This window comes from Dicentrarchus labrax, unplaced genomic scaffold, assembly GCF_905237075.1.
Source record: "Dicentrarchus labrax unplaced genomic scaffold, dlabrax2021, whole genome shotgun sequence".
Lineage (NCBI taxonomy): Eukaryota > Metazoa > Chordata > Actinopteri > Moronidae > Dicentrarchus > Dicentrarchus labrax.
Genome location: NW_026136710.1, coordinates 7,062,982 through 7,073,563, shown reverse-complemented (window position 1 = coordinate 7,073,563; position 10,582 = coordinate 7,062,982). Strand labels below are relative to the sequence as shown.

The 10,582-nt window shown below is 40.6% G+C and overlaps 1 protein-coding gene across 26 annotated transcripts in view; it reads right to left on the bottom strand.

Moving 5' to 3' along the window:
• Positions 1–523: 523 nt before the first annotated feature.
• Positions 524–10,582, bottom strand: part of ntng2b (netrin g2b) — a 64,626-nt gene continuing 54,567 nt past the window's right edge. For 25 of the 26 annotated variants that reach the window (XM_051413001.1, XM_051413003.1, XM_051413005.1 and 22 more), the window contains 7 exons: positions 9,560–9,664; positions 9,343–9,465; positions 8,638–8,751; positions 7,653–7,727; positions 5,638–5,805; positions 3,040–3,174; positions 524–1,860 (listed from right to left, as the gene is read on the bottom strand). In XM_051413001.1, the coding sequence (XP_051268961.1) occupies positions 1,637–1,860; positions 3,040–3,174; positions 5,638–5,805; positions 7,653–7,727; positions 8,638–8,751; positions 9,343–9,465; positions 9,560–9,664 (944 nt within the window). In that variant the 3' untranslated portion in view covers positions 524–1,636. The remainder of the gene's footprint in view (positions 1,861–3,039; positions 3,175–5,637; positions 5,806–7,652; positions 7,728–8,637; positions 8,752–9,342; positions 9,466–9,559; positions 9,665–10,582) is intronic. The other variant, XM_051413002.1, reaches the window with a different exon arrangement.

Genomic DNA, 10,582 nt, shown 5'->3' with positions numbered 1-10,582 from the left:
AAAAGAACTTGAAGGACATTTTTGATAAACACAAAATGTCACAAGAACATCCTTGCAAACAGCAATCAGCGATCTCAAGGTGACTTAAAGATGAGAAACTCTGGCCTCAGGGTCAGTGGCTCTGTCTCTCAGGACTGTCAGGACTGTTTGTACCTTGGAAAATGTTGTTTAGTAGCCCATCACTTGGCATGTATCTGCAAGCGACATTTATAGATATAAAAGCTCTTTGCAACTTTTATCAGAATAAAATGATTTATATTCTCTCAACAGGAAAGCAATTCTGTGTGATTGTCAGACAGACTGTTGGATTTCAAACTAGAATAATTCATGTGTAATAATAAAAACATTCAACACCATGTCCAAAGTGAATGACATAGATCAAATGAATGACTTGGACTGGCGGCTCTCTCGTCTCATCTTGCTCTGTTTTTTTTTCGTTTTTTTTCACCCCGCTGGAAAAAAAAGTTGTTAACAGCACGTAATCATGAGCATTTGATTGAATGAATAAAGTACAAGCAAGAAGGCAAATAACAGTCATATTTACTGCAAGGTTTACACTCAGTGTAATAAAATGCTCATTTGGAATAATTGTAAATGTCATTTTTTATAATTTATTGTAACTCCAAACAAAAATAATTTCTACAAAAAATATTCAAATAATGTCATATAATATTGATACGTGGTTCATACCTTTTCTCTCTTTTAGACTTCTCATTTGTTAAATTCTGTTAAATTCTGCTTCCTGAATACTGTGTGAAGATTAAATCTCGCTAAGTGTGGCAACAATCACTCATTCCTATAACAACCATAATAGTGACTATTTTTTAAATAATTTGTAACCCCCTGGATATTATATAATATGTATAATCTCAGCGACTGTGGGCACATTAGATACAATGACTGAAGTTATAATTAAAAAAATGCAGCAGAAATAGAATAAATGTCAAATCAAGTCTCATCTTTTGAGAAGAAATGAAACCTGGTTAATATACTATGTAGGCCTCAGCAGCAGGATCAAACGCGCACCTCGCCTCCCGACCCCCGTCCATCGTGTCGACATGTCTCGTGCTCTCACTGAGTCTGAACACACACACACACACACACACACACACACACACACACACACACACACACACACGTTGGCTGTCAGTCCAACAGAGGCGAGATCCTTAACTCAACCAAGAAAAAAAGAAAAAAGAAAAAGGTCCTTGTGGTTACAACAGCCATTCCCTTTGAAGTGAAACAGTGATTTAAGTGTTTATGCTTTTTGGTTTGATGCACATTGCTCCAGCTCAGGAATAAAGGGAACAGTGGTTGGTATGATTCCCCCCCCCCCCCCCTCGTCTGCATCTCTTTTCTCTTAGGTCGCTCCCCTTTTTTTTCTGTTTGTCCTTCTCACACCTGAGCACACACTCATCATATCATAACAGTCCTGTGAGGTGTGTGTGTGTATGTGTGTTTTGAAAGGAGACTGAGGCTAGTTAGTGTTCTGTGAGCGTGTGTGCTTTTTGCGAGTGCTGCTGTGTGTGTTCGTCAGGTCCATGACTGGGGTGGCTCTACCCTCTTTGGGTCACCCGTTGCCTCATATACACACACATATACACACACTCCTTGGTCTGAGGGTGGTTTTCGTGGCTCAGTGGGGAGTTAACGTGGCCAGCAGGTGGGCTAGCAGAGTGCAGAGCAGCAGGGTGGCCGTGGAGAAGTGCAGGGAAGAGGCGGTGTTGCAGTCCTTGCCCGCCTCGCAGCGGGAGTGTTGGCACAGTACCCCCTTAAACTCTGGAGGACAGATGCATTTCTGGTTCTGGTAGCATGTTCCTCCGTTCTGGCACAGGAGCATCTCCTCGTCGCAAACGTTAGCTGTGAGCGGAGGCGGAGGCAGACAGACAGACAGAGCAGTAAAGGGAGAAGTAGAGGAAAAGAGGTGACGGAATTGCAGAGGTAAGGAGAATGAGAGAGAGAGAGAGGAGTTGGGAATAAAGAGGGCACAGCAAAGTGACAGAGTGACAGGTAGTAAAAGGATAGTGGGGGAGTAAAGTGCACAAAGTCGGAAGAAAGATGTATTGGCAAAGAGAGAGATAGGTGAGGGAAGATAAGGAGGGGCAATGTTAGAAAAAGCATGATGGGAAACAGATACATGGGGAGGAGAAGAATTCAGGGCAGAAAGAACAAAGTAGGAAAGAAAGCAGGAGGAAGGAAAGAGGAAAGATAAATTCTTCAGTCTTTGCCTCAGGGACAACAACAGGTAACACCTGCTTTTTTTGTTTTTGCAGACCTTTTCTTTGTCTGTTTTTCTACAGCCTGCACTTTCTCAGGGTCAAGTTAAAATCATTGTGTCAAACCCAGCAGAAAATACACTGCATGTGTGATATTGTGTTAGGTAATGATTGGAGGAACAAATAGCATAATTAAAATGCTATAAAAGGCATTAGGAAAAGCACAGAGGTAGTTGTGCTGCACAAGATGCTTGACCTAAAAAGGTTCTTTGAGAAAATAGAGAGCATCAGGCTTCCATGACAAGAAATAATTACAAGAGGTAACAATTTTTATTACACCAAAGATAATTGGCTCTGTTGCATTCGAGTATTTGAGGTAAGGTGTCAAATCTAAAACATACTGTGCTACTATTTACTTAAGTACACCCTATGTTGTAATAAATAAACCCACAGTAAAGATGCATGCATACCTATGGAGGTGTGTGTGTGTGTGTGTGTGTGTGTGTGCGTGTGTGTGTGTGTGTGTGTGTGTGTGTAGATGGGGAGGGTCTATGTGAGACTGAGGCCCTCGACTAGATGGTAGATGGGAGAGGAAGGCGATTCCCTGTAATGAGGTTAAGGAGTGACAGGGTCATCAATAAAAGGAGCAGCTGATGCTGCTAATGAGCTACATGATCTATTCCCATGGGAGTAAAGAAAACATCGTGAGATGCCTGAGCTAAGTTGCATAGTGCACTTGCAAAGGTCCTGGTAGGCTACAACATTTGTTTGTCCCTGGATTTTTAGACATGAACCCACCAAAAATCAGTCTCCCTATACTCACCGTAACAGCCTTGTTTCCAGTAGTAGCCTGGCAGACAGTCGTCACACTTGGCCCCCGTGGCACCATCTTTACATTGGCAGAAGCCTGTGCCGTTACACCGGTCATGAACAGAACCCATCTGGTTGCAGTTACACTCTGAGAGAGGAGGGTGGTGGAGGAAAAAGAAATGGAGTCATTTAGAAATTCCTGCCTTTTGTAATTTTAGGGGGATTTAAACTAGAGTTGAATTAAGTTCAGCCAAAAATGTGTGCATTTGTATTCAGACCACAGTCTTCGGTATTGAAGCCTTTCAGAGCTACAGTGCTGTGCATGTAAAAGGTGGAGTTTCTTCAAAGTACAGAGATGTTCCAAAATTCAGCAGATTCAGAACTGAAATTTAGACCCTTTTCAGCCCAAAAGATTTCTGTGTTTTGCCCATCATCTGTACCTTTTGTGGTCAAAATTCAGATGCAAAAGCACAGTCTAGTGTGTATTTATGTTATAACTGCTATTGGATCCCAAGGGTCTGATTTTTTTTCTCATACAGTAACCAAGCTGTCCCAGTGTCTCCAAGAGGTTCACTGAACCAAATCCTATCATACAGCCGACAACACTAGGGAGAGACTACAGTGACTCCTCTTCCATCATCAGAAAAGTGAAATGACAGATGTCCTATGTCAGAAAGTACTGTATATATCAGATGTTGTTTGGGAAACTAATGCCATCTAAATAGGACTGCAAGTTCCTTTGATAACAATATCTGCTTTCAAAGGCAGTGTACGTGTACGGGACATTGTGGTATTTTGAACAGATGAGGGAGAAGCAGAAGTTTAGTCTGTTGAAATTTGTTTGATTCTGATATCCTATCAAACACCACACACTTCTCTTCTATTCTCAGAAACACCCTCAGCTCTCTCCCTTCCTACCAACCTGTTGACATGTTTAAACATATTTTTGTTGTATTGAAATGCTAACTACTTTCTGAGATTCGTGTCAATGTCAAATCAGTCAGAGACAGATTTACAACTCTAGAGTATACCTATTTAACACAAGATGACGTTTAATTTTTCTTTAGATTTGTTTTCTTATTTCTGCAAGTAATTATTATTACAAATACGTATATTTATAGAAGCTGACTGATATTCAGATCAGTGAGCTGATCAGAGATGGTAACAAATTGCAGAGCTACGTATTTGCATTGCATTTGTCAGTTGATGATGAACCAATGTTTCTCTCACGATTTGATGTAAGCCGGTAGTTTGTCTTTCACTTAAACCCAAGATCAAATTAACTAATTTACTATAAAATGTATTATAAAATATTCATAAAAGTGAAACAAGCCAAGAGGCCCAGATGACACACAACTACAGCAATGCGGTTGGTATCCGTGTGTTTGTGGGTCGTGTCCATTAATTCTGGAATTCTATGTGAGCCGCTGACAGTGAATGTGTGTGGAGAGTGCATAGCTGTGTAAAATGTGTGTGCAAATGCATTAGTGTTTGGTCTCTTGCTCACCAGAGACTCTGGTGTGAACTGATTTCTGTTGCCGTGCTCGGTGTGCCAGTATGCTGGCAGATGAGCTAATGGGGCCTTATTTGTGCTGACTCCAAGGCCTGGCCCTGTGTGTGCCCCAACTGTGGCGAGTTTACCCTCCAACCCCCTGCCGTCCACCTACAGATGGATCCAAATCAACACCAGATTTTTAGCTCTGCAGCGATGCAAACAGTGACCTCTTACAGTATTAGGACATGCCCTTATTAAGACTGAGTTTTACAGAGAGTAAATACTCTGTGGAAGAGTACAAACAGTGTATATCATATAGAGGTACGAGTATCTATACAGTACATATTAGAACAGTTGCATGTTTTAGTTGTTTTGGCTCTGCACTCCTGCACATTGGATTGGAAATGAGGTTTTAAGTGTTGACTTTTAGCTTTAAGGCTGCTTGAGGGTGTTTGCATCAGTATTATATGAACACTGTTGGACTTCTAATTCATCTCTAGATTAAGTACAATGCAGCAGCGCAGTGAACCTAAAACAGTCAAAATGTTTTTTATATAGGAACAATGGAAAGTTCTTGACTGATCAAGTCAGTCACCTGAGCGTATTGTTGCATTTGCTTAAGACAGGAATCCCTCAGAACTAGCAAAGCAGTGGTGAATGTCTGCTGCTGCGTCTGGCATCTATATGCAGATGAGAGCAGTGAGAGTGAACCAAAATAGAAGAAAAAAAATTGCTGTAAAACCAAAACAATGTATGGAAAGACGTTAAAAAATATTCTCTTTGGGTTCATCAAGGGCCACAATTTATTCACTATTAAGCTGATGTGGATAAACACACTCAACTTGAATCTGCTTTAATTTTATAGTCATTTTAAAATCCCGAGCCAACACAAAAATATTTGATAAAAATATTGTTTCTTCGTTTTTTTCCCACTGTGTGCATCCATTTAAAGTTTCACCGCTAGACTGCCTTGATGTGGTAATCTTCACTTTAACATCTGAGTAATTGTATTAATTTTAAAAGCAGCAACAATTTAAGCATCTCTCCTTGTCAATCACACACAACACCCCCCCCATTCACTCTCTCTCTCTCTCTCTCTACCCCCTACAGACTGACCGATGCAGACGCTCTCATCATCCAGTTCGGCAGAGGCGTTGCGGAAGTATCCCAGTCTGCAGTGTTGGCAGTTCTGGCCCCTGGTGTTGTGCTTGCAGCTGACGCATGTGACGATGTTCAGGTAGTCGATGTAGCTGCAGCGGTTGGAGTGGCCGTAGCACTCACAGTCTGAAAGAAAAGAGACAGATTTAAGTTTCTTTTATTAGATAAAGACAGTTATACATGCTCATGATGTTGAAGTATACAACTTTGGATAGGATGGGGTATTTTTTTAAGCATTAACGCAGGAATCCTTCACTGACAGCAGGAAGTGATAAATGACTTGAACGGATATGTCTGAAATGTTTTGTTTTACATGTCAGTGAACAAATGAACGACTCTGAGTGTGTTTTATGACTTGCCTTTCTGACTCTATATTGGTTCAATAAAGACAAACCACTCCCTCTCCATTCCTGCACTCACAGGTTTGCTGAGTCTGCTTCACTGGGCTGCACTGATTACTGATGGGAATTCCACTACCTGTGTGTGTGTGTGTGTGTGTGTGTGTGTGTGTGTGTGTGTGTGTGCGTGCGTGTGTGCGTGTGTGCGCGTGTGTACAAGCTTGTTTGTGTATATACGTGTGCCAGCCTGTGAGTACAGGCATGTTAATTGTGTCTGGGAATTTAATTGCATTACTGGTTGAGTAGATTATAAGCTACAGTATCATAACTGAGGGAGTTTGAGGTGAGTGATACAGTTCAGTAGGTGTTTTCAGACTGCACCTGACACTGTGAAATCAGTCTGACCCTGCTTAACCTGATAGAAAGCCTCCACTGCCTCTCATCTCTTTTCTCTGTTTGCTCTTCATTTCCACAGTCTTAAATTCTTTTTCATAAAGCGCTGCACAATCAGAGCTCTTAATTAAATTTTCTCTTTGTAATTCATGAATTATCTGAGAGGATTTGATTGCAGGTTTTAGTCTGTGTGCTTGCACGCTTCATAAATTAAGACCTCTTTCAAATTTCACACCCTAAAACCAAAGCTAAAAAAAATTATGCTGTGGAGAATGGTGTAAGACCTTTTGTATAATTTTCCACAGAGAAATGAAAGCCTGATATCATTTACCGTAGGATCTGCGTTGTGCAGTGAGAGGTGGAGGGGTGTTGCTCTACATTCTCGATTATCTTGGCTGAGGCTGGTACCTAATTAAGGTTTTATTAAGCTTTAGAAGTTGGCTGCAATAACGTGCTGCAAGGCATCACTGTCCTCTAAAGAGGCGTTTACCAGGCATGTTTATGCAAATACACATTTAAATGCACATTAAAAAGTCGGAGTTTAGCTGTTTAATCAGCCGTCACATTATTATTTTATTATTGTTTGGTTGATGATGCCAGCTGAAATATTAATGAGCTGGTTTAAAGGAAGCCAGCGAGAGGAGCACCATAAAGTGCCTCTCTCAGCACTGAGGGAACTATGCTAGCAGTGGGGGAAGAACTGCCTAATTAAATATAAATGGCCAATTACTCCACAGACTAGAGAGGCAATGGGACATTGTTCCGCAAATTAACGTTACGAGTCAAGATGCTGCTTTATTGGTGTTTATCAATTGTGAATTGTTAACGGTGAAAGACAGTTAAATTGAGAGAAAGAAACAGAGCTGCCTGCTTCAAAGAGTCTGGGAGGTTGAAATAATAATGCTAACAAGCATCTTTTCTAAAACCAATAAACAGGAATGTCAATGTAGGCAATTATTTGATGGTTTAATATGAATTAAAAGTCTAAACGCTTACCTTGATCATGCACAAAAAGCAAACACAACCACGAGGGAGTCACAGATGCATAGGGAAAGAATGAGCAAAATGAAAAACATAAAACATGCAGTGATAGGAATTTTTCCACAGGTTTTAAAGTTGGAAAAACAGCATCCAACGAGTTTAAAATCCACTGATCTGAACCAAAGAATCCAGAGGATTTAACCAAGCTCGAGTCTCTTGTCTGTATCTTCAGACAGCGTGCTGCTCGTGTTGGTCTCTTACCTTTGAAATCATCATATACGATCCCAAACAACTGTCTGGCCTGGGGCTCTCCTGAGATCAAGAGTTTCAGAAGCCCTTGAGGGATGAAGGAATCTTTTTTTAAGATTTTTCTACCACATCATTCGCCCTGCTGCAGTCATCTACGGTACTATACCCTCAAACAGCTGGAGCAGGTTTAGCCTATAGGTTACTATCAGCACTACAGAGAGGTCATATGTATTAAGTAGATGGGATTCCCACTAGATTCTACCTTTAAAGAACAGGGTTGCTTTGTTCTATAAAGCTGACATAATCTTCACCTAGTGCAGTGTTTCTTAACTGGTTGAACAGAATCCAAAAGCCATCCACAATATTTTAGTAGTCTATATGCAAAGAACTGTTTGCTGCACCTGACTCAAGTCAAATCTGATTTGACAACTTAATATTTGACTATTTGTGGACTGGAAACTGATGTCAGGACACTTTCAAGTATTCAAGTTCATCTTTTTGACCTTGGAAACAGCAGTTGGTAAAACAATCCCACTACAAGTGCCATCGTGGTGAGATCAGTAGCTTTTCCGGAGCTTTTGATCTTCCAAGAAGAACGGCAACCACCATCTCCAAGGTCAAGAATTTAACTCTCAGTCCAACATGGACGAGAAGTCTTAAAGTGCTAAAAAAAAACGAAGAAACAACATCTTTCATGACAACTGGGCATGGGTGATTGAAAGCTCCCGAACCGCTACCAGTCGACCGTGTGATGAAATAATTTTACCACCCCCCCCAAAAATTCAAACTGGAATTAAAAACTGTTATGGAAAACATTCATCATGATTGTTCTTGAAAATACTCCAAGTGCTTTCAAACTTCAGACTTAGAAACATGGCAAATGGAGCTACGACTGCAATACTGTGCCAACTGTTAACCCCGTCATGATAAATGTTGGGTCCGAATGTGCAACCAGTTCCGAATCACTGTGCTATTATACTGCACGTTCAAATTTTACCTTTCTTTTTCTCTCTTTCTCTATCTTCTCTGTCTTCATCATCTTTCCCATGAGTGTGTTTTGGGCTCTCATGTCTCCCTCTTTCCCACTCAGATTTTTCAATGACTTGATGCACTACAAAGGAGCAACAACTCACAGATCAATCTATATTGACGTCGCACAGATTATCTTGGGCTGTTTTACCAAACCAAATGCAAGAAACAACATCCAATGACTTGCGAGAAACCTTTGGTAATATAGATCCAATTCTAATGTAACTGACATGGTATTTAGCACACTACAGAGCTATTTAATTCAAAAAGTATCATCCAAACAAAACGGAAAATGCTCTTACTATCAAAAATCAGACATCAAGACATGAGCGTATTTAAAACTTGCATAATTATGAACACAGAAACAGATGTGTTTATTTCAATGTCAAATTCACCTTCTTATTCTCGTCTGTTTTTTTATTTCTTGCCCTACAGTGTCAGTCATTGTTTCATAAACACAAGCGCTACAGTTGGTATCAAAAAGATTTAGCCTTATAGCGTATGTTGACTGACAGGCTATGATGAAGTTAAATATAGATTTAGATATATTTGTTGTTTCCACTTTCTCTCTTTTTCACAGTGAGCTGCCAACTTTAACACGTGCAGAGTTTATCTCCTGTATATTTACTGCGCCATCAATAATCTACTCTAACATCGCTACCACTATAAATACCTCTCTTTTCAGCTTTTCTTTCGTTATGGTCCTCCTCCCATCTCGCCCCGTGCCCAGATGAGGTTGTTATTTTGTGGCCATGTTCATGAGTCTCATGAACATGTCCTTCAAAATGATGGGAGACTGAAATACCACAGTTGTCATTGACAATATAACCAGCAAAAATATGAGGTATATTTTATGAGAATATTGCCATCACTACATAGAAAAGAAATACCTTTCCTTTCAGCATTTCTTTCCTCCTCCCTTCTCTCTCCGTGCCCAGATGAGGTTGTTCTGTGGCCATGAGTCTCATGTACGTGTCCTTCAAAATGGTGGGAGACTGAAATACCACAGTTGCCATTGACGTATCAAGCAAAAACATCATATAAGGTAAACTCTATATGTTTTTTCTCAACAATCTAATAATTTCACAATGTCTACTTGTAGTTTTTGGTTGAACCTCAACAAAGTAAGCCTATGAATGCAAATCTGTCCTTGACAAAACTAAAGTTTAATTTTTAATAGGCTTTGCCCTCCAAGGCTATCACTACTTGAATAAGGGTGAAGCAGGATGTGGTCCGTGCCCCACTGGGTCCGCACACACGACAACCGCCCACTTAAAGAGAAGTCGACGCCTAAATGTCACAGAGACAGTACAGTACCTGATTTTCACCATGAGGGAATGAGACTAGAAAACCACATAAAACCTACTGCTGTGAGAAGCAGAGACAATGGTTGCGCACCACAATAGTCCAGCATAGAGCCATGGTAGCAGACAAAACAGCTTGCCATGCATAGAGAGGCATAAGTGAACAGTTAAAGCACACCAAATAATAATCAGTCCACTAACTATCTGTGTAACAAGTTTGCCTCAATGTAGTCCATTGACCACACTCTAGAGCCCTGTGCGGCACATTTTCCTAATCCCACTCCGGGTGGATTTCTGACCATTACCAGCCACTCCCGCTGTGAGTGTGTTACACTCCTGTCTGCTCCAGCAAGCATTCTGACCCTTCATTCCTGTACAATAGAGATTTTTTTGTCTTCTCCTGTCCAGCAGGTGAAAAGACATTATTTTAATGTGAAATTGAAAACTGAAAAATGCCAGATTTGCCTTGCTTTGCTGTTGTTTTGTAAAACCGTGCTGTAATCTTCTTTTCAACTTTATCTGTTGACTCCATCTCCATCCTTCCGGTGGGTGCAAACTAAATCCCAGGACCCGTTGTTTATTTTTTGACTGCCAGCAACAAAGAAAAAA